The sequence below is a fragment of the Pleurodeles waltl genome, chromosome 5 (assembly GCF_031143425.1).
Source record: "Pleurodeles waltl isolate 20211129_DDA chromosome 5, aPleWal1.hap1.20221129, whole genome shotgun sequence".
In the NCBI taxonomy this organism is placed as follows: Eukaryota; Metazoa; Chordata; class Amphibia; order Caudata; family Salamandridae; genus Pleurodeles; species Pleurodeles waltl.
The window spans coordinates 58,995,234-59,019,519 of NC_090444.1; the positions used below are offsets into that span (position 1 = coordinate 58,995,234).

At 46.9% G+C, this 24,286-nt stretch overlaps 1 protein-coding gene across 1 annotated transcript in view; it reads left to right on the forward strand.

The window, feature by feature from the left end:
• Positions 1-962: 962 nt before the first annotated feature.
• The window catches only part of LOC138296984 (probable G-protein coupled receptor 139), a 105,664-nt gene continuing 82,340 nt past the window's right edge, over positions 963-24,286 (forward strand). Inside the window, exon 1 of the mRNA XM_069236501.1 lies at positions 963-1,196. Within this exon, the coding sequence (XP_069092602.1) occupies positions 1,127-1,196 (70 nt within the window). The 5' untranslated portion in view covers positions 963-1,126. The remainder of the gene's footprint in view (positions 1,197-24,286) is intronic.

A 24,286-nucleotide genomic window follows, 5' to 3' on the forward strand; every position in this document is an offset into this window, starting at 1 on the left:
TAACCTAAACATCTTCATCTTTGCTACTTGGAAACGAGACCGCAGTTCTTAATAATATTATTCCTATTATTTCGCAACAGTTTTAAAGGGGCTGAGAGGCCCACCCTCTTGTCCTGCCGGTACAAACCGCAGAATAAAAAGAGCTTGCGGGTGAGAGAGGTAGAACTTTGCACGCCTCAAGGGCATCCTGCTGTTGTGTGGCGTCTTAGATCTTCACATATTTCTTGTATCCTAGCCGTGACGTCACGGTGCCCTGTGCCAGCCTGGGTTTGAGAGACACCCAGGGTCAGCACCTTAGCTCCAGGGCAGACCCCTTGCAGGTACTTCACCTGTGAACTTGTGACATCCTGGCATGTGTCATCTGTGGAGCACGCCAGGACTTAAAGTTACAGACTCCAGGGGCATAGCTATCCACAGTGCAACAGGTGCAGCTGCACCGGGCCTCAGAGGCCTCCTCGTCCTAAATTATAGTTGCTCATTTCTATCAAACCCTGTGGTAGGAGGACGACTTTCCTAACTTGCGTTAGGCCCCTTGGCATCTTTACCACGGCCCTGATGGGCTCACCTCAGTAATGGCGGCAATTACTTGTAAATGATGGAGCTGCTGCCCGGGTACCCAGCGGCCTGGCAGAGTTCGCTTACACTCACACTAGATCCGCAGCCCTGCGAGGAGGGACTGTAGCCACCCCCGAGAGACCCTTACCCTGCCGAGGAACAGGTGTCTGCTTGCACTAGTGTCCTTGGGGGGGGTTTCAAGCGGTTATCTCTAGCCTCTGGGGCCCCCACATACCACCGGTGATGGTATCTCCCCAGCCTGGCCCCACCAATCCAGGGCGAGGCGGAGACACCCTGAAAGGTGATATATTGGAGGGGAGAAGGAGAGCAGTGAACAGAGGGGGGAGAGGTTCAGTGGGGAGAGGACGGTGCAGGAACTAGAGGGCAGGAGGACGGGACAGCAACGGGAGGCGGGCCGGGTGGGCGCTAGGGGCAATAGAAGAGGGAGAAACAGAGAGGGGCAGAGAGGGACTGGGGAGGTGGGATTCCGGGGGAGAGGAGCAGAGCGGACATTAGGCGCTCGACACTCTGCGCTAGAGTGGGGCACACCTTGTGGGGGCCGGTCCCGAAGATGGAGGAGCCCTGGATCCGGACCGTGCAGCGCCTCTTCTACCCCGTCATGTCAGTCTTCGGGATGCCAGGTGAGGACACCACATCCGGCCTCTGCAGCCGATGGCGCGTAGTAGCGCACCGAGGCGCCTAGAGGCCTCAGTGAGTTATGCGCCTTAAGGTACCCGGGGTGAAGGGGAGGTGTTTCAGGGTGGATGTTGGGGACCGACGGACGGACGAACAGAAGAAGAAATCTAAAATTCTGCTCTCGGTGAAATAAATTGCCTCTCGGCCCTTTCATATTTTTTTTGTAAACAAAATGATGTATTTATTTAGTATACAATTAAGGTAACTCGTTATTTGTTATTTAGTTAGTATTTTAAAATCATTTTTGTGTATTTTTAGAAGGTCATATGCGCTACCTTTCTGCCGCTTCAGGGCGCTGCAGGCTTTGATAAAGTCTTGTTCGGTTAAGGTAAGAGTCCCGTGAGCCCCAGATGGCCCCTGGCCACACTGTCCACTCGCCCCCTCTCCTGCTTACAGTCCAGCTGAAGGGTTTTCTGACCATTTGCAATGAAAACACACATAACCTCCCTGTAAGTTGCATGTGTGTGTAGATATATTGTGAAACTCAACAAGCACATGCATGGGGGGTGTTTGGGGGGGGTCAGTGTTTTGTGTGTTGTGTGTGCAGTCCGTCTACACTGTGTATGCTTTGTGTACATTTTATCTACGCTTTGTGTGTGGTTTGTGTCCGCTTTGTGTATGCTTTGTGTACACTCTTTGTATGCACTTTGTGTATGCTTTCTGTGCACTCCTTGTGTGCACTTTGTGTATGTTTTGTGTGCACTGTTTGTGTGCGCTTTGGTGTGCTTTTTGTGTACTCTTTGTGTGCACTTTGTGTATGCTTTGTGTACACTTTGTGTATGCTTTCTGTGCACTCTTTGTGTCCACCTTACGTGCACTTTGTGTGCACTCTTTGTGTATGCTTTGTGTGCACGCTCTCTATGCAGATTGTAAACACTTTGTGTGCACTTTGTGTATGCGTGGCGTGCACCCTTTGTGTGCACTTTGTGTGTGCTTTGTGTGTGCTCTTTGTGTGCACTTTGTGTGTACTTTCTGTACGCTTTGTGTGCACTGTTTGTGTGCACTTTCTGTATGCTTATTGTGCACTCTTTGTGTGCACTTTGTAGGTGCTTGGTGTGCACTCTTTGTGTGCCCTTTGTGTGCGCTCTTCGTGTGCACTTTGTGTGTGCTTTGTGTACATTCTTTGTGTGCACTGTGTGTGTGCTTTGTCTGCACTTTCTGTATGCTTTGTGTGCACTGTTTGTGTGCCCTTTGTGTGTGCTCTTTGTGTGCACTTTGTGTGTACTTTCTGTATGCTTTGTGTGCACTATTTGTGTGCACTTTGTGTATGCCTATTGTGCACTCTTTGTGTGCACTTTGTATATGCTTGGTGTGCACGGTTTGTGTGCACTTTGTGTGTGCTTTATGTGCACTTTCTGTATGCTTTGTGTGCACTGACTGTGTGCACTTTGTGTATGCTTATTGTGTACTCTTTGTGTGCACTTTGTATATGCTGTGTGCACTCTTTGTGTGCACTCTGTGTGTTCACTTTGTGTGTGCTTTGTGTGCACTTTCTGTATGCTTTGTGTGCACTATTTGTGTGCACTATGTGCATGCTTTTTGTGTACTCTTTGTGTGCACTTTGTGTATGCTTTGTGTACACTTTGTTTATGCTTTCTGTGCACTCTTTGTGTCCACCTTACGTGCACTTAGTGTGCACTCTTTGTGTATGCTTCGTGTGCACGCTCTCTATGCAGATTGTAAACACTTTGTGTGCACTCTGTGTGCACTTTGTGTATGCGTGGCGTGCACTCTTTGTGTGCACTTTGTGTGTGCTTTGTGTGTGCTCTTTGTGTGCACTTTGTGTGTACTTTCTGTACGCTTTGTGTGCACTGTTTGTGTGCACTTTCTGTATGCTTATTGTGCACTCTTTCTGTGCACTTTGTAGATGCTTGGTGTGCACTCTTTGTGTGCCCTTTGTGTGCGCTCTTCGTGTGCGCTCTTCGTGTGCTTTGTGTACATTCTTTGTGTGCACTGTGTGTGTGCTTTGTCTGCACTTTCTGTATGCTTTGTGTGCACTGTTTGTGTGCCCTTTGTGTGTGCTCTTTGTGTGCACTTTGTGTGTACTTTCTGTATACTTTGTGTGCACTATTTGTGTGCACTTTGTGTATGCCTATTGTGCACTCTTTGTGTGCACTTTGTATATGCTTGGTGTGCACGGTTTGTGTGCACTTTGTGTGTGCTTTATGTGCACTTTCTGTACGCTTTGTGTGCACTGTCTGTGTGCACTTTGTGTATGCTTATTGTGTACTCTTTGTGTGCACTTTGTATATGCTGTGTGCACTCTTTGTGTGCACTCTGTGTGTTCACTTTGTGTGTGCTTTGTGTGCACTTTCTGTATGCTTTGTGTGCACTATTTATGTGCACTATGTGCATGTTTTTTGTGCACTCTTCATGTGCACTTTGTATATGCTTGGTGTGCACTGTTTGTGTGCACTTTGTGTGTGCTCTATGTGCACTTTCTATACGCTTTGTGTGCACTGTCTGTGTGCACTTTGTGCATGCCTGTTGTGCACTCTTTGTGTGCACTTTGTATATGCTTGGTGTGCACTTTTTGTGTGCACTTTGTGTGTGCTTTATGTGCACTTTCTGTACGCTTTGTGTGCACTGTCTGTGTGCACTTTGTATATGCTTATTGTGCACTCTTTGTGTGCACTTTGTATATGCTGTGTGCACTCTTTGTGTGCACTTTGTGTGTGCTTAGTGTGCACTTTCTGTACGCTTTGTGTGCACTATTTGTGTGCACTTTGTGTATGCTTATTGTGCACTCTTCGTGTGCACTTTGTATATGCTTGGTGTGCACTGTTTGTGTGCACTTTGTGTGTGCTTTATGTGCACTTTCTGTACGCTTTGTGTGCACTGTCTGTGTGCACTTTGTGCATGCCTATTGTGCACTCTTTGTGTACACTTTGGATATGCTTGGTGTGCACTCTTTGTGTGCACTTTGTATATGCTGTGTGCACTCTTTGTGTGCACTTTGTGTGTGCTTTGTGTGTGCTTAGTGTGCACTTTCTGTATGCTTTGTGTGCACTATTTGTGTGCACTTTGTGTATGCTTATTTTGCACTCTTCGTGTGCACTTTGTATATGTTTGGTGTGCACTGTTTGTGTGCATATGTGTGTGCTTTATGTGCACTTTCTGTACGCTTTGTGTGCACTGTCTGTGTGCACTTTGTGCATGCCTATTGTGCACTCTTTGTGTACACTTTGGATATGCTTATTGTGCACTCTTTGTGTGCACTTTCTATATGCTTATTTTGCACTCTTTGTGTGCACTTTGTGCATGCCTATTGTGCACTGTTTGTGTGCACTTTGTGCGTGCTTTATGTGCACTTTCTGTACGCTTTGTGTGCACTGTCTGTGTGCACTTTGTGCATGCCTATTGTGCACTCTTTGTGTACACTTTGGATATGCTTATTGTGCACTCTTTGTGTGCACTTTGTATATGCTGTGTGCACTCTTTGTGTGCACTTTGTGTGTGCTTTGTGTGTGCTTAGTGTGCACTTTCTGCATGCTTTGTGTGCACTATTTGTGTGCACTTTGTGTATGCTTATTGTGCACTCTTCGTGTGCACTTTCTGTACGCTTTGTGTGCACTGTCTGTGTGCACTTTGTGCATGCCTATTGTGCACTCTTTGTGTACACTTTGGATATGCTTGGTGTATACTGTTTGTGTGCACTTTGAGTGCACTTTGTGTGTGCTTTGTGTGCACTTTCTGTATGCTTTGTGTGCACTCTTTGTGTGCCCTTTGTGTATGCTTTGTGTGCACTGTATGTGTGCACTTTGTGCACTCTTTGTGTGTGCTTTGTGTTCACTTTCTGTATACTTTGTGTGCACTGTTCGTGTGCACTTAGTGCACTCTTTGTTGGCGGTAACCACGATTCTTCACACTGAGGGTTGTTCAGATTCTCTCACACATTCCTGCATCCTTAGCAGGATCGGGGCTGCTGCCGATCTCAGAGCTGCTGTGTGTAAAGTGACGTAAAGTAACACAATTACAGATCTGTGTCACCATTGCTGGGCGAGGGGGGGCTGTGGGTCACGAGGCCCCGCCCCTCCCTCAACAATCCTCCTAGTCACTGCCCCCGGGGGTCCGCATCTGTGTCTGTTCCACGCGGGGTTTCCCCCCCGCAGCAGTTTTAGGGGGGAAGGGGGTGTGTGCTCGGAGCACCAGGGGTTCAGTCTGCGCTGGGAGGTTCACCCCATTACCGGGGTCAGGTGAGAGTGACCCCGGTGCTTCCCTCTGACTCAAGAGTGGGGGCTGAGGGGCACCGGGCAGTGCTTTCTTCATCGCTGAGTTCAAAATCTGACTGGGGGGGCAATAAGAAATGGTCCGGGTCCATCGCAGATAAAAGGGGGGACGGGCTCTTTACTATCCAGAGGGGGTATTAAAAGGGCACACGGTGGCTTTAAACGCTATGTAATCATTTAAGGGGCAATTATGGACAGGAATTAATTGATTTACTTGACGTAGAAAATTACCCTGACAGAAGAGATAGTTTAAAACTCGCAAAAGTTGGATATTTGGCAGCTGTGAGAAGTCCCCTGCCCCCTGTCGGCTGTAGTTGTGCCCATGAAAGGGTTGGAAGGGCATTTAATGCGACCACGACGCGGGATTAACTACTTCGTTTTATTTTCTGATTTGTATTCAGATAGCGTTGACGCTATCTGGGCTCAGCTTCGAGGCGCTAGCACTGCAGGCTGGAGGGCGTAGGGGCACCAGCAGGGTCCTCCGGCCACCGAGGCGATGCCAGCTTGGACCAGGTCTGTCCGCTTGGCAGAGATGCTTTTCCAGACCTTTGAGACAAGCAGGCCTTGGGTCACTTGCAGTGTGACTACCGACCCCCGACCTGCCTCCCACCCTACTGCGGGCGGCAGCTGGGCCGCCCTAAACTTGCCCCAGTGGTTCTGGGCCGTCCTTAGCCCATGAAATGGCTCCTAGGAACACGGTGGGCGGTGGCCCAGGGCGGCATATCGGTGTGTCACGCCGCCGCGGCGGTCCTGTCTTTAGTTATGTCACTCCTGGAGACAAGAAGCCCAAACTGTGGGTCCACCTCCAGGAATGTCAGAACAAATGTTCCTTGTGTGATGGACGTTTGGGTGGGGGGAGGGGGGGGGCTGGCAGATGTTTTTCTCTCACGGTCAAAGGGGCGGTGACCGTGTAAGGGGAAGGTCCCTGACCACTGGGAATAGCGCCTTACACCATGGTCTGAACAAAGTGGGACGTCATACGCTATTTTAGGGGTGCCCCCTTATCAACCACCTTTACAGAGGTCTTATTCCACACGCGGCGGTATTTGAAATGCGGTATTTTACACATGTGGTTTCAATGAATTAACAAGCATTGGCTTCTTGACAAAGCCTCTCCGGCTGCTGTTTGAATTATAAAGCCATCCACAGGTCAGGGGTGTGTGTGTGTGGTCGAGGGGGTGCTTTGGGGGGGTTTAGGCGTGTTGGACAGGGCCGGCTTTAGCGCTGGTGGCGGCCGGCGTGACAATTATTATTGGAGCCCCCACCCATGACCTCCTTCTCGGATTCGCTCACTACAACGGGCAAAAGTGCCCCTCATCTCTCCATAGCGCCTCTCTCACATACATTTCATTTGTTTCAAAGCGCTGGTAAAGGCTGGCTTTGCTAGTCTACTCAGCTATCCACACAAAATACAGATCTGTTCTTTGCAGCAGGCACATTAACACTGCGCTACTTTATGGCGTCAAAACGGCCGCTAGACACAACTCTGATCTCTCTCTGTAGCAGGAACATTAATTACAAAAGTTATCTTCACATTTTATTGCTGCCTGAAAGCTGGACTCACAAGGAACTCTTCAGCAGGTGCTTTAAAATTGAAAGTTAATGTTCACCACAGCACCCCCCACCCCGAGGTCAGTGCCCCATCCAGATCAATCAATCAATTAATCAACTTGTATATATACAGCAGGACTAATCATTCAAGAGGGTATCCAGGCAGGTCAGCGCCTGTGTGGCTGCACCAGTCACCCCCCCTAAAGCTGACTTTGGGGTTGGGCATGTAAACATCACTTTTGAACCATAGTCGGGGGGCAGCTGCACGGAGCTTTAAAGTTAGCACAGCCTCTTTTTAAACCATGGGTACTCGCAAGCATTTTCCTAGGGGCCAAAAAGTTTTATCTGTGATGTGAGAAAGGGCCGCATTAATGCCAGCAGGATGGTGGTTGGGGCCGGTTAGTGGTAAGGTGGTTTTAGAGGAAGTGAAGCTTATACACATTTAGTGGCTGAATTGCACATGTGCAACCAGAAAACCTGTTATTATTCCAGGCTTCCCCACATAACCAAATTGTGTGACCCTAGGCAATTCTTTTATTTCACATGCCCTCCATTTTCATCATTATCACATATAAGAGGATCTCTAAACACAACACTTCAGGATGTGCGCTGTACAAAACCTTCTTCTGTGTTTGTTTTTAATAAACTCTAATGTTGTTCATGTATCAAGGGAACCCAGGCCGCCCAAAAGAGTGCACATGACATCTCACGTACCTCTTAGTTCACTATTGGCATTGTTGTCAGTGAGGGGGTGGCAAGAATAAATGTTTTTAAATTCATTTGTAAAAACAATACATTTAAAATGTTCTGATATAATCTGATGTACTAAGGTGGAATGATTCTGCATGTTAATGAAGTATAGCTTTTGAATGCTGAATGGTCTTTATCATATTTTTACATTTTTGTTGCAAGATGTCTTCAAAAATGAAGGTGTTCCTAAAATTAAGCAGTGAAGGACAATTCAGTTACTTCCTTTCTTTAACTTCAATTATCCTTTAAATAAATGCATACCTGTTTATCTAACATCTTTTTAGGTCTCGGCTCTAGACGGTGCACATGCACTGTCTTCGAACCTAGACATGCTGTACTTATTTCTGGTCTTACAGCCCGTCCATATGCTTCCTATGTGCTGGCACCTTCGTCGCTCCATGTTTTCTTCGCCCCATTTGACAAGGGCATGCTTCCGTCATGCTTCTTCCAGTCCTTAGCCCTCCCTGAGAGCACCGGCCAAGTACTATAAAGTTATGCAGCAGCCCATTTTTAACTATTGTTTTGGGACTACTTTTTAGGGTCAAGCCCTGCTTCGCATGCGCTTGCGAATGCGTGTTGCTTGCGAGCCGCTTTAGTAGTTAGAAAAGGGCTCGAAGCCCCGTCCATGTCATGTCAGTGTCTTTCATTGGTTCGTGGGCTTGCTTTTTAAAATCTGCTTGCTTTCATTAGTGGAAGGCATGCATCCGTCATGCCTTTTCTGGTGGTTAGCCCTCCTCGAGCGCAGCAACGAAGTACTGAAAACATACGAGGCTCACTGTTTTCCATCTGGTTTGTGAACTACTTTTTATTATCTTTTTTCGCAGCGTGATCTCGCTTGGCAGAAATCGAGCGCTTTGCATGACATCGACCCTGTTACATAGTTAATTGCACTTTTGCCAGTTGCGTAGATAATTGCACTTTTGCCGATAGGTTTCACTACGAGTGAACTGTAGCAGCGCAATTGCGCTCTTTTTTTCCATTTAATGTGGCAAGAAAAATCTGGTTGGGAGTTTTACAACTGCTAATAGCTCTAACTCGTTTTCATATTGCTCTCGGGCGCTGTTGTCAAAAGAGGACAATTAACTTGTTTTTGGTCTGCTGCTTAAACAGCCCTGACCAATCAGCTCTTTTCACAATTTACTAAGTGTTCCCTCAGTGGCGGGATGAAGCAATCAGGCGTCGGGCCACTGCTATATTTTTCAACAGCTTTCTCTCTGCCCTTCCCTTCTTTCCTGTGCACAAAAGGTAAGATAGAACGGAGACTGAGGTATTTGTGCACGTTTTCTTGCAGTGCACACTACAATGCGTGATGTGATGTTTCTCCAAGACCAGCCAAGGCCTCCGTCTCGCACAGAAGCAGGGAACTATAGTTTGTGAGGAGTAAATAGATGGTGGGTGGTGCTGTTCTGTCCTGCAGAAAGCAAATGCGAGGCGCACAGTGTGTGCTCCGTGCAATTGTACGAAGCGTTAAATGCGCTATTTATGTGTCTTTGCCTCCTGCCTCTGGAAACCGTTGGCTGCAAGCGATGCCTGTTGTGACTTTTTTTTTTTATTTAGATGCCCCACGTATGTCCTGGAAAATGCTGTAAGCGCAGAAACTGCTTTTCCTGGGGCTGTTGGTCTGTGTGTGTTTGCCAGACAGGAGCTTTCCCTCTGGGATATTAAAGCTGTAATAAATATTCCGCGTAGATTGAGTTGCTAGATGTGAAAATGAGGGCTTTCCTATTACACAGGCGTGAGATGGGATGCGACCATGTGTTTGGAGCTAACACAGTGGGATTTTAATTCTAACAAGCAATGATGGAGGTTCTTAATAATTAATAATACTAACACCATACATATACGACTAGGGTGTAAAATATTACATTTGTCACAAACGTAGCCTGTTCATTCATTCTTAAAAGATATTGGCACCCTGAACCCTCAGAGTATTTTTGACAACATACGAAAAGGCAAACAAATGCATCCCGGTATTTTTAAAGTTGGTGCGCTTTTCTGAGGTGCAGGTAAGTTAACAAAACTGCTAGATCTGCTCCTGGGGTTACTAAGCGCGCTTCTTTTATTCAGCAGTTCATTTAGTTGCGTTTGAGAATGCGGCCTGCAAGACCCCAGCAGGATAGCTGAAAACATGGGGCTGGCTCAGTCACACCCCGTAAGGTCCTCTGTTGCGAATGACGTGTGTTGTAGTCAGGAAATGAAAGCTACAAGGGCCCTTGAACAAGCAGTTTATCAGCCTCCGCATCTGTCAAGCGGGGGATCGTCACATTAATCCTTCCCAAGTTTGGTATGACTGAGGAGCAGCTTTGATGTTGTCAGTTCCAAATGTATACATTTAAAAATAGCCGTGTCAGAATGCCAGCAATACAGATTGCCTATTTTTGTGGGGGTTCTCCACACATCACATGAATTTTTTATGTGGGCGTCATCATGCATCAGCTTGACTTACTTTCCTAGTTTGTGATAGTCCTATAGTTTGTAGGTTGTAAGAATTTTTGAAGAAGAAAGGCGTAAAACAGTAAAAATTTGCATTTATTACCTTCCAGTATGATCAAGAAAGTCTCGTCACAAGAAGATAAGCAAATTGTACATTTTATACTTTAAACATCCAGATGCCGTAATGTTCCTGTAGAGCATACGTAATGACTATAATTGTGTAGTTTTCAGCTAGTGCTATTTTTTTAATTTGCTTTTCAAAAACAGTATTATTTGAAGCACTACGCGCTCTATTGCAGTGTTTCCGCTCAGGCTCTGAGGTTTGCTTTGCATGGAATGCACAATATCCTGAAAAAAAGAATACAGGACATCAGAAGCATATATTTTCTAATGCTATTGATGCTGATGTACTCCTCAGGTGAATTACTTTTTTGTTAATTCTAATAAGATGTCCATCTGCATTGTGGGTTTTTCGAAAAACATTTCCAATATGTGTTCAGTTGAGAGTTTTTTAGGTCGAGCGTTAGCGTTCGACGTGTTGTATACTTATACTGTGGTACAAAGCTATTTGATTAGTTAGTTGCAGTGTCCTTCAAAAATCCTTGCTTGCTAGTGGTCAGTTCTGCCTCTTTGTCCTGCCTTTTTTCTCTTTGGTAGCAGCACAAACTACTGTCTAGTTACGCTATGTCCTGTTTATCTCTTCTGAATGGGACTTTTTCTTTCAGTATGGGCCTGTTTGTCTTACACTGTGGGTGCATAACCAGCCCCTCCTCCCCACCAGCTCCCTCTGTAAACATAAACCAACAGCAGTGGGGGCTTTTCCAGGGCCAGCTCACCCTCGCTCTTTTCTTCTTGTTATTTTCAGTCTGTGTGGCAAGAAAAGTCCAGTCAGTAATTTACAACGCTAAGAGCTCTAACTCGAGCAAACAAGAGACCATTGCATTCCAAATGCTTGTATCTATAACGCTTTCATGTGAACATGCAGTGGCCAGGGGGTGTTTTCTTAAGCGCAGTAATAAAGACGCCTGTCTTCAATCCACAGGGCATTAATGTAAGCGTAATAGTTCAAGGCTGACGGATCGACTCGCCATTATGGAAACAAGCGAGCCTGCTTCCAGTGAGGTCTGTTTAATCTACAGGGCTACATAATCATACAGTGAAGTGGTGCGGTATTTCTTGTTTATTTTTACAAGGGTTACATGTGAGAGATATGCATTCATGTGGTTGTAGTTTGTGGTGTTTTATTGCTGTGGCAACGGAGAGTCACCACCTTCATTGTTCAGTCCTGGGGCTGCAACAGAAGCCCCGCCCCTTGCCCCAGTTATACCAATAAGCAGCTGAACTGGGCGCATTCAGAGCATGTGCTCTCGGACTCTGCATACATTTCCTGCGCATCTCTCCTTTTCAATGCAACGGGTCTCGCATTTGCTCGAGTTAGAGCTATTAGCGTTGTAAACTCCTAACCAGACTTTTATTGCCACACAAATGAAAAGAGAAACAAATGCAGCGCAATCGCTCTATGTAAAATGCAGCGCGATCGCTCTATGTAAAATGCAGCGCGATCGCTCTATGTAAAATGCAGCGCAATCGCTCTATGTAAAATGCAGCGCGATCGTACTGAAATTGTAAAAGGAAAAACCGAGCACAATCGCATTTTACATAGCGTTTTACTTATTTTCATTTGTGTGGTTATGAGTTTACAAAGCTAATTGCTCTAACTCGTTTTATGCACTTTGACCCCTGTATCAGCCCATATGAAAGTGGAAAAGTCATGTGTTTTATGATTGACAACACAGAAACATGAAAGTTATCTAACTATAAGTATTATAAAAGCCACGTGTTACAAAGAGTGGAGGGATGTCTGAAAGAAAAGACCAGTTAATGAGCAACCTCATTTAGACCGCCAACCCGACGAAGCGGGGTTGAAGGAGATGGTGATTCACCCTCCCACCCCCTTCTAACAAAAAGACATTTGAACCCGCGAGCTGTGGTTAGAAGACATTCTTTTGTCTAATGACATCTGCACCGTGCTGCTCATTAGATTTGCATTAGATTGCGGCTTTGTGGGTTTTGTAAGTCTGCTTACCATGACTCAGGTAGTTTTGTAGTCAAATGGTTGAAAAAAGAAGAAGAAACAAGCATTTGCAATGCAACTGGTCTCGCATTTGCTCGAGTTAGAGCTATTAGTAAACTCCTAACCGGACTTTTCTTGCCACACAAATGAAAAGAAAAAAAAACGCAGCGCGATCCGCTGGGATTTCCATAGCGCGATCGCGCTGCATTTTTTTTTCATTTGCGTGGCAAGAAAAGTCCGGTTAGGAGTTTACAAAGCTAATAGCTCTAACTCGAGCAAATGCGAGACCCGTTGCATTGCAAATGCTTGTCTTTCTATGTGGCTTTTGAGTAAGTTACACACGCACACTCTAATATTCTTTCCCCTTGAGCTGAACACTGTACATACATATACACCGTAACACGTGTGCCATGGCAAAGAATGTTAAAATCCAAAACATAGAATGTTTTGATCACAGTTTTCGTAAAGACGTAATTTTCTAACCTATTCAAATTTAATTTCTTCAGAATTTTGTGAGAGTGTGCCATGGCTGCACCTTAGACAGATGCCACCCTAGCTGATTAATCGTCTTTGACATTAAGGAATCATAAGGTAGGGCAAGGGCTCGCTGATACTTCATGTGTGGGACCGACTTTGAGCCCTACAGCACGACAATGACAGGAGCCATGTGCTTGCATGATGGATAGCAGCATCCTTTGCTGTGCCGACAGCTTGCATGTCTCCTTATATCTTCACACTGTAGAATGGAATTAGCACGGCTGATTTAAATTAGGATGCTAAACTGCAATATTTTCATTTTTGGCTGCAGATAGAGGAAGAAGGTGGATTGATGTGCCTGAGTTAAATGCAGGGCCACTGGAATGATGTGGATAGAAAAAAACAAATTATGAGGCATGGTTGACCAATTTATGTGGCAAGAAAAGTTCAGTTATGAATTAGCCATGACAATAGCTCTAACACAAGCAAATGCGAGACCCATTGCATTGCAAATGCTTGTTTAAATGGTGACCAGTCCGCCACACATTAGGAGTGCTGCAGCTCCCTCTACAGGCTCTTATTGTTTAATTAAAAAAAAAAGGTTTTATATAGCGCAAACTCAACCCAAAGGTATTTCAGCACTTTACACGAGCACCACCTACACTACACAATGATACATTTGTATGTTTTGTAGACACCGGGAGATTAAGTGATTTCTCCACAATCACAGGATCTTGAGCCAACTTTTGTTTAAATTGTGAACAGATAACTACCTTTTTTGGCAATGGACGAGTACTTTATATGTTAACGTAAATGGTTGTGAATTCTGCTAATCTAAGAGGCTCTTAGAAGTGTAAGGGGCCCTGATCTAGAAACATAAAATAACTGAAAGCTGTTATGTTAACGCATGTCTGACGCCTGTTCCTACTGGTTGGAGCGGATTGTGTGACTGGAGCGTCTCCGCACTCTGTGCACGTGCACTCTGTTGGAAAAGTCCTCCTTGTTGCCTCCACCGAGAAGGCAGAATGGTGGTAACATTGTTCAGGCCTTCACTGCTCGTGCATTCTGTGGGATATTTTAGTTCATCCTTACACATCAGGATTTGACTGTTTGCTACTTTTGTTCTCGGAGTTTGAACTACACGACCCATGATGCCTCTAGGTTCCCCCCTCAATCTCCCATGATTCCCTGTGTTGTGCTGCTAACGCATCTGACTGCGGATCAGAAGATGCCAGGTTCATTTCCTGGCTGGCTCCGAGTGGTGCTGAACTTTTACTTTCCCTCCTTTATGAAATTTAAAATATCAGACGCATTAATTCATAGTTTACTATCGTTAAATTACTTGGATTTAGATGAGATTAGAATGTGTGTGTGGTGTGCTGCCCCTTAGAGTTCTGCTGTTCTGTCCATGGTCACTTTATCATCTGCCAGTGGCGGCCGGCAGCTTTGGGTGGGGGGCGGGCGGGGCACACACACACACACACAAACACACACACAGACTCTTTCTTTCACACACAGACACGCACGCACGCTCATCCATTAACAACACTCATTCCATTCAAACATGCACGCACCAAACATTCATTTTACAAGATCACACACATTCATTCTTTCACACACACACACGCACGCACGCACATCCATTAACAACACTCATAACACTCAAACATGCACGCGCGCACCAAACATTCAATGTAAAACATAACACACATACATACACACTTACCTTTAGCCTCCAGGTCCCAGGAGGGTTGGGACTGCTGCCTTCCCTCATTGGCTGACCTAAGAGGGAAGCAGGTCCCAGCCTCGTCACAGAGTGGGACGGGGTCAGTGAGACAGCTGACCCCACCCCACTCTGTGAGAAGTGTCACTGATTGACACTCGCCCTGGGCACTTCAGGGCTTAAACTGAAGCGCCCAGGGAGAGTGTCAATTGGTGACGCTTTCCTCGTCACCCAGGGGAGGGCCTCGAGGCACCTTTGCTGGGCCGAGGAGGTCACGCCCATAGGAGCTGTGATCTCCTCAGCCCAGCAAAGTTCAGCTCAGGCAGCCAGGAGTCTGCGCAAATCGCGCATGTCTGCTCCTGGCTGCCTGACCTGAACATGAAGAGTGTCTGTCAGGCTGACCTTTGTTCAGTCTGACAGACACTCTTCATGGGGTGGGAGGGCGTGGCCCCTCCGCCCTTAAGGACGTGCCGCCACTGTCATCTGCCGCTCCTGGTTTATCAGACAGGGACCTCTTGGCTTTAACAATGCTTGTTTAAGTCTAGTAACGATTTGAGTAAGCAGCAGCCCAGTATTGCTGTTGACCCGGGGCCGCATGTAGCCCTCGGGCCGTACTTTGCATCCTTGAAGTATCACTGCTTTTAATAAACTGCCTGTGGCCTGCAGTGTGGGGCACGGCCCGGGGCACGGGTGATGTGGTTGCAACGCTTCAGGCCAGGACAAGGGGAGCCGCATAGTTCTCTGCTCCCCGCTTCTCTTGCGGGCATTGCTTGTAAGACAGCCCTAAAGCCCCAGGGAAGAGTTTGCTCCTGGAGGGGACCGCCCGGATGAAGGACAGAAGTAGCAAGTGCAGCCCCCACAAGACCCCGACGCGTCATCAGGCGCACTGCACCCCGGGCACATCCCACTGGCATGTTTGTATTGAAAACTGTTTCAATGAGAAATTCAGATTTTACTGCACTGTGGAAAGATTAGGCCATTTTATTGAAAACTATATTTATTGAAAATGTTTTTTCAACTTGTTTATCGTTTTAACAAGATATAGAAATAAGACAGACAGTAGCCCAATCACGTTTGTTATAAATGTTAAATGGAAAGGCACCGCCTTGTTCTTGAACCTCACTCATACCTCATACAAACTCTATTGTGACCTTCATTTTTACTCTGATTCTAACTTAACCCTGAGGCAGACCTCGCCCTCGCAGTGACCTCGACTCCTAGAGCTTTATCCCCGCCCTAATCCTTACCTTATCCCCACCCCTTGTACCGGAAGAGCCCTGAACCAGAAGACCAGGGTAAAGCTCCCCCAGGCCGACAGCATTCTGCCCCCATCTTGGAGACACTGTTCTTACACCAAGTACATCTTTCCTGAATAGTCACAGGTAACAACAACTCATGTTTCTGTTGGAGTAATCTGTGGTCTAGGCGCTGGATTGAATCAGTAGCTCTACCATTTGTGCAGGCCTTGGTGGGTGCCGGGCGAGGGAGATGGGATCCCAGGACCAGGCAACAAGGCTGTGCTTAGGAGGCCTTAATACAGAAACAACTGCTTGTTCCACGTCCACGATTGAAGGCAGGGGCGAATTTAGGGCAGTGCGACTGGTGCAGCTTCACTGGGCGCTGAACTGAAGGGGGGGCATTGAGGCCACTGGGGGGGCTCTGTGTTTAGCAGTAACACAATTTAAAAGCACTTGCAGCAGAGTTCCTTGTGCGTCCAGCTTTCAGGCAGCAATCAAAATGTCAAGATAACTCTTATGATTATTGTTCCTGATAGACAGAGAAAATGGAGCTTTGTCTAGTGCCAGTTTTGACTCACCATAAAGTAGCTCAGAGGGTTAATGTGCCTGCTGCAAAGACCAGATCTGTGTTTTATGTGGATAGCTGAGTGGGTTAGTAAAGTCAGCCTTTATCAGTGCTTTAAAAAACATGAAATGTACATCAGAGAGGGGCTATGGAGAGATGAGGGGCACTTTTGCCAGGAGCTAGTGAGGGAATCCGAGGAGGAGGTCATGGTGGGGTTGGGGGGCAAAAAAGATTGTGCGACCAGGTGCCATCAACCAGCTGGCTCTGGTTGAAGGTCATCGCATCTGGCAATGAATGTGGGAGAGGATGTGGCATTAGGGACAGAGCTGCTGACCTTGGCACCAGGGAACCAGAATCGAGTCTCGGCGCCGGCTCAACATCCTGTGATTCTGGGCAACTCACCCAATCTCCCTGTGTCTACAAAAGTGAATGTGTCCTTGGGTAATGTAACTGGTGCTCATGTAAAGTGCTCCAATACCTTCAGGTCGAGTTTAAGCTATATAAAAACTACAAATATATATATATATATATATATATATATATATATATATGGCTGCTCTTCCTATACTGTACTACATTGTGGTGGCCTTTGTAGAGTGCTTTATTGCCCTCTTTCAAAGAGCACACAGCTCCTGGGACGAACATCTACTTCTACTTCATTTGTTATGCCTTCTTCGAAGAAGGTTGGTTGGAATGTGTCCTGTAAGCGTTTTTTTGGGGAGTTGTGCATGCGGTTTAGGGCGCGCCAATAACTTGCAATGTATCATTGCATGATGTGTGGAACGAATGAGTGAGAGACAAGACTCACTATGCCTAGACCCGCTCAATTTATATTTAAGGGACCAGCCAGGTCTTTAACACTTTTTTGAATATTTGGTGACTTGTGACTATCATCATCTTTATCTTCATCCTCAAAGAGGGCTCCAGAGCTTGCATGTCTATATAGAAAAAAGCTCCTGCCCAGTGATGAACTTGAGTTATTGGTTGTCACTGGGCAGAACCAGGACACATTTCTCCCCACCAGGACTCTTTCTATCGCCCTGTGGGCAGCGTACTGAAATAAAAATCACAGGAAGTCCTGATGTCTGCCTGACACTGTCCTGTCCTTTTGACCCAGAAAGATGTGTGATGAACAATCAACATTTACTTCAACACCACCCCAATAATTTAGACACCATGACCACAGAAGGAAAACTCCAATCAGGAATATTTTAGTTTAATGTTTTATTACAAACACTAGCTCAAAGTCTTGTAGACAATGTGCAATACCATGTTATAGAGATACATTACCGCTAAGGGCTGCCCAAGGCGATGAAATTAATTCATGCATAACAACATCAGTAAAACTAAACATTTGAGAAGAATGATACAGAAAGTCAATAAGAATATCTGAGACACAGAAATCACACGGTGCTCAGTTTGCACAATCATTAGTCAGTTCTATTACAGCAGAGTCAATAATCCTTGGCTGGGCACAGGTCAACACTACAGCTAACCAAATTGGGGAAATACATCTGTGGGGAGGAACACATGCGGGCAAAATACAAAAATACAAAAGCACAAAAATAATTTGGAAAAGGGTATAACTCGGGCTTCAGCACACTAGCTAAAAATAAAAATAAAATAAGCATCAGCATAGTGGTGTTTCTAACCTAACAGGACATTTTTAGGGGAAATGGCAAGTGGCAGAGAAGAAGATACCTCTCCAGGGGGTACATCATTCAGGGAATCCTCATCAGCAAAGCATTTGGTCAGCAAGGCATCTGCAAGCATCAGGAAAGTGTCTGTCTCTGACCAAGACAGGACAATGGCCGCCTGTAGGAAGTTGGCTCTGTATGTGCTATTTCAAAGTAAGGAATAGCATGCACAGAGTCCAAGGGTTCCCCTTAGAGGTAAGATAGTGGCACAAAGAGATAATACTAATGCTCTATTTTGTGGTAGTGTGGTCGAGCAGTAGGCTTATCAAAGGAGTAGTGTTAAGCATTTGTTGTACATACACACAGGCAATAAATGAGGAACACACACTCAGAGACAAATCCAGCCAATAAGTTTTGTATTAGAAAAATATCTTTTCTTAGTTTATTTTAAGAACCACAGGTTCAAATTCTACATGTAATATCTCATTTGAAAGGTATTGCAGGTAAGTACTTTAGGAACTTTGAATAATTACAGTAGCATCTATACTTTTTACATAAAACACAAATAGCTGTTTTAAAAGTGGACACAGTGCAATTTTCACAGTTCCTGGGGGAGGTAAAGTAATGTTAGTTTTAGCAGGTAAGTAAATCACCTACAGGTTTGAGATTGGGGTCCAAAGTAGCCCACCGTTGGGGGTTCAGAGCAACCCCAAAGTTATCACACCCGCAGCTCAGGGCCGGTCAGGTGCAAAGGTCAAAGAGGTGCCCAAAACACATAGGCTTCAATGGAGAGAAGGGGGTGCCCCGGTTCCAGTCTGCCAGCAGGTAAGTACCCGCGTCTTCGGTGGGCAGACCAGGGGGGTTTTGTAGGGCACCGGGGGGGGGACACGAGTCAGCACAAAAAGTACACCCTCAGCAGCGCGGGGGCGGCCGGGTGCAGTGTGTAAACACGCGTCGTGTTTTCAATAGTTTCCTATGAGAGACCAAGGGGTCTCTTCAGCGATGCAGGCAGGCAAGGGGGGGGCTCCTCGGGGTAGCCACCACCTGGGCAAGGGAGAGGGCCTCCTGGGGGTCACTCCTGCACTGGAGGTCCGATCCTTCAGGTGCTGGGGGCTGCAGGTGCAGGGTCTTTTCCAGCCGTCAGGAAATTAGAGTCAGGCAGTCGCGGTCAGGGGGAGCCTCGGGATTCCCTCTGCAGGCGTCGCTGTGTGGGCTCAGGGGGGACAACTTTGGTTACTCACGGTCTTGGAGTCGCCGGAGGGTCCTCCCTGAGGTGTTGGTTCTCCACCAGTCGAGTCGGGGTCGCCGGGTGCAGTGTTGCAAGTCTCACGCTTCTTGCGGGGATTGCAGGGGTCTTTAAATCTGCTCCTTTGAAACAAAGTTGCAGTCTTTTTGGAGCAGGGCCGCTGTCCTCGGGAGTTTCTTGTCTTTCTTGAAGCAGGGCAGTCCTCTGAGGATTCAGAAGTCGCTGGTCCTTTGGAAAGCGTCGCTGGAGCAGGTTTCTTTGGAAGGCAGGAGACAGGCCGGTAGGACTAGGGCCAAAGCAGTTGGTGTCTTCTGTTCTTCCTCTGCAGGGGTTTTTCAGCTCAGCAGTCCTCTTCTTCTTGTAGTTTCAGGAATCTAAATTCTTAGGTTCAGGGAAGCCCTTAAATACTAAATTTAAGGGCGTGTTTAGGTCTGGGGGGTTAGTAGCCAATGGCTACTAGCCCTGAGGGTGAGTACACCCTCTTTGTGCCTCCTCCCAAGGGGAGGGGGTCACATCCCTAATCCTATTGGGGGAATCCTCCATCTGCAAGATGGAGGATTTCTAAAAGTTAGAGTCACTTCAGCTCAGGACACCTTAGGGGCTGTCCTGACTGGCCAGTGACTCCTCCTTGTTGTTCTCATTATTTCCTCCGGCCTTGCCGCCAAAAGTGGGGGCCGTGGCCGGAGGGGGCGGGCAACTCCACTAGCTGGAGTGTCCTGCGGTGCTGGAACAAAGGGGTGAGCCTTTGAGGCTCACCGCCAGGTGTTACAGCTCCTGCCTGGGGGAGGTGTTAGCTTCTCCACCCAGTGCAGGCTTTGTTACTGGCCTCAGAGTGACAAAGGCACTCTCCCCATGGGGCCAGCAACATTGTCTCTAGTGTGGCAGGCTGCTGGAACCAGTCAGCCTACACAGATAGTTGGATACAATTTCAGGGGGCACCTCTAAGGTGCCCTCTGGGGTGTGTTTTACAATAAAATGTACACTGGCATCAGTGTGCATTTATTGTGCTGAGAAGTTTGATACCAAACTTCCCAGTTTTCAGTGTAGCCATTATCGTGCTGTGGAGTTCGTGTTTGACAGACTCCCAGGCCATATACTCTTATGGCTACCCTGCACTTACAATGTCTAAAGTTTGGCTTAGACACTGTAGGGGCACAGTGCTCATGCACTGGTGCCCTTACCTATGGTATAGTGCACCCTGCCTTAGGCCTGCTAGAGGGGTGTCTTATCTATACTGCATAGGCAGTGAGAGGCTGGCATGGCCCCCTGAGGGGAGTGCCATGTCGACTTACGCATTTCGTTCTCACTAGCACACACAAGCTGGTAAGCAGTGTGTCTGTGCTGAGTGAGGGGTCTCCAGGGTGGCATAAGACATGCTGCAGCCCTTAGAGACCTTCCCTGGCATCAGGGCCCTTGGTACCAGGGGTACCAGTTACAAGGGACTTATCTGGATGCCAGGGTGTGCCAATTGTGGATACAAAAGTACAGGTTAGGGAAAGAACACTGGTGCTGGGGCCTGGTTAGCAGGTCTCAGCACACTTTCAATTCAAAACATAGCATCAGCAAAGGCAAAAAGTCAGGGGGTAACCATGCCAAGGAGGCATTTCCTTACACCGCCTCTATTCTACTCTGAGCAAAATCCGAACATCCAACGCGATATTAATCGACATGAAACATTCGGATTTGTTAAAGGTGCCAGATCATACTACATTGAAGGGGCATCATTCAAATTGTATCAGTCATCAGACTTCAGGATGCGACAGTTCGTCATTTTCCCAAGTCTGTCATGGGAACATCTCCTTTCCCTGTGACTCCTGACAGGTTGAAACATTTGTGTACGATCTCAGTCCAAGTTCTTGTACTACAAAACTCCTAAGGCCAAACAGGTATGGTTCTTCTACAGTTAATCAATGGACATTTTACAAGTGGGAATGCACTTCTCATGGGAGCAAAATCTGAAAGAAGTCTTTTTATGAAAAAAGTATTGAGCACTTTTCCATGACTGCAAAATGCAAACTTTGTAGGCCTCAGTTATGCTAAAACAAGAAAATATAAAATGCAATTGATTTACTACTTGTTAATAAAACACATATAGGCCCTCATTCTGACCTTGGCGGGCGGCGGAGGCCGCCCGCCAAAGTCCCGCCGTCAGGTTACCGTTCCGCGGTCGAAAGACCGCAGCGGTAATTCTGACTTTCCCGCTGGGCTGGCGGGCGGTCGCCTTCAGACCGCCAGCCAGCCCAGCGGGAAAGAGGCTTCCACGATGAAGCCGGCTCGGAATCGAGCCGGCGGAGTGGAAGCTGTGCGACGGGTGCAGTTGCACCCGTCGCGTATTTCACTGTCTGCGCAGCAGACAGTGAAATACATGTAGGGGCCCTCTTACGGGGGCCCCTGCAATGCCCATGCCAGTGGCATGGGCACTGCAGGGGCCCCCAGGGGCCCCGCGACCCCCCCTACCGCCATCCGGATCTCGGCGGTCCGACCGCCGGGATCTGGATGGCGGTAGTGGGGGTCGGAATCCCCGCGGCGGTGCAGCAAGCTGCGCCGCCGCGGAGGATTCAATGGGGCCGCGGTACACTGGCGGGACCCCGCCAGTGGTGCCGGTCCGACCGCGGCTTTACCGCCGCGGTCGGAATCCCCATTGGAGCACCGCCGGCCTGTCGGCGGTGCTCCCGCGGTCCTCCGCCCTGGCGGTCAAAGACCGCCAGGGTCAGAATGACCCCCATAATATGCAAAGTTATAAATTCATCATTAATAATATTTCGTTAGCATAAGGAAAGCATTTCATTTAAATCGGAAAGCTTTGTTATTGCATTACATTAGGTATAACAAAGAACCGCATTTTCTCACTTGCACATATTTTCAAAGTCATTAATGTTTCATTAAACGCAAGAAATCTAAGTTTGTTTCTACATGGGCTACTAGTTTAGAGTCTAAATTATATTTTAACACCAACCTCCGAGCATGTGATTTAATAAAAAAGGCACCTGTGTCGAACTGTGAAATGCAAGCAAATTGCACATTAAAAATGTGTCAGTGCAGCTTTCTACGTTAGTTTTCTACTCTTTTATGCTTATGAACTAAAACGTGTCACAGTCTGATGACTTCAGTGACACGAGGGACAGAGGTAAAGTTTACACTTTATCACGTGAGAGGTGAGAGAACAGGTTTGGTGGAGAACTCATTTCAAAGGACCAGTTCATGGAGTAAGTATTAGGTGCACAGACTGAGAATATAAGAATCCTTGAGACAATAGGGAAGAGCTAGGCTCAGTTCTTACATCATCCGTCCAGGGTTGATTTACTAACCTAGAAGCAGATTTGTGAGTGAGCTTTAAATTACTTATGTATTAATATACCACGCCTGTAACAAATAGTTACGGTTATAGCTTCAATATAGACACTGAAGTGTGTGCAGAGCCTCTGCCCGCCTCGTGGCTTTCAGTGCACTCTTGCACATATCTTTGATGCCATCAGAACAGTCTCCTCTTGAGGACACAGGTAATAATATGGAAGCCTCAATATCTCAGTCTGTGACAGCAAGAAATTCTGCATAATTCAATGTGCATTGTTAAGTCTACTATATGTTGCATAATCTATGGATTTCCAGAAATCGTTTTTTTTACTCAAATAACTCGAGTGCTGCAGGTTAAAGACAGTGCAGCTCCTGGCACTTATAGAGCTTAACTGGTTATCTGTGATCTATTAATGCCCTTCATCAGGTATTATACAGGTCAGGATCTCTCTATATAGTATTAATATCTGTGACCTTTCAAGAAAACATCAAACCTCAGCAGTTTTTTTCATCCTGTTTAGTGAAAACCAAATTCTTCCTCATTCCTTCATACAAGAAACAACAAATTGAAGAATGGCTCTCATCAAAGAATCCAGGCGGTTTCACAGCTCAACTGACCAACAGGGCAAGCTGTTTGGCCTTCGGATTGACACCATCCTCGGCTTCAAGACCCACATCACTCAGTAGACAATGGCTCTTAAGTGTGGCTGCTTCTGAAAGTAAAGCCTTCCCCAGGGAGGCAGACTTCAACGCTGCCGGAAAATCTCTGGTCTCCTCATGCCATGCTGGATGCAGTGCCCTCCTGAAAGGACTGCGGAACCCCACCTCACCTCTCTGAACTGTCTTCTCCATGCAGCAGCCTGTCCGATCATAGGTCTTCAGACATTCAATAGGGCCACACCTGCTCTCAGAGACCTCCACCGCCCCCTCCACCTGCATTCCCTCAAGGTGTGCTGCTTTACATGTTTACCTGGTCTTCAAGATTAGACTCTGGGAGCACATGCAGCTCTCATAGCAGCAAAACTGCGGGATGATAACATTCAAGTGAGCGATGAAGATAAACAAGCAACAAACTTCCTCCTGCTGCGCCCCCCCCCCCCCACCAAGAATGTGGAACAAGGTCCTAGTCTGGATCAGATGATCTCCACCATTTTTCTGTTTAAAAAAATGGAAGCACATCTCTTTGCAAAGAACCTTGTCACTTCTTAGTATCATAGGTGCCAACATTTTAGAAGAGGTAAGTGGGAGATTCAAAAAACGAATCGGGAGAATGTCATTCCCCAGTGACGTCTATTGGAGAAGGGGAAATGTCAGCCTGGAGACAGCCAAAGCTTAAAAAATTGGGAGTCTCCAGCCTGAATCGGGTCCATTGGCATCTATGTGGTATGTCCTGATGGACCATCCCTTTCAACTGTAGAATCGGCTTCCCGTCTTGTGAGCTCCACGGTCTTGTAATCTCTGGCCCCTGCTTCTACACCTCTCCACTGCTTTGTGGTTGCGTTTGTGCTCTACAAACCTCATCCGTGCACACATGCCTCTTCCCCCGCTCTCAAAGCTCATGGAAAGTCTTACCCCACCCTGTGGAAGGCCTCCAGGAACTGGCATAATAGGCTTTATGCTAATAATACAGATAAATCCTATTAATGCCATTATAGCGTAAAAATGTGATTAAATCTGGACATTCAAAGCATGGTGCACCTCAGCTGCCAGTCATTCCCAGTGCTGCAGCTTGTCCCACCCTGGCTGCTTAGGTACATGACTCTGTAAAGCTATTACCGGGCAGGAAAAGGTGCAAAATAACCAGGCCAGGTTTAAAGA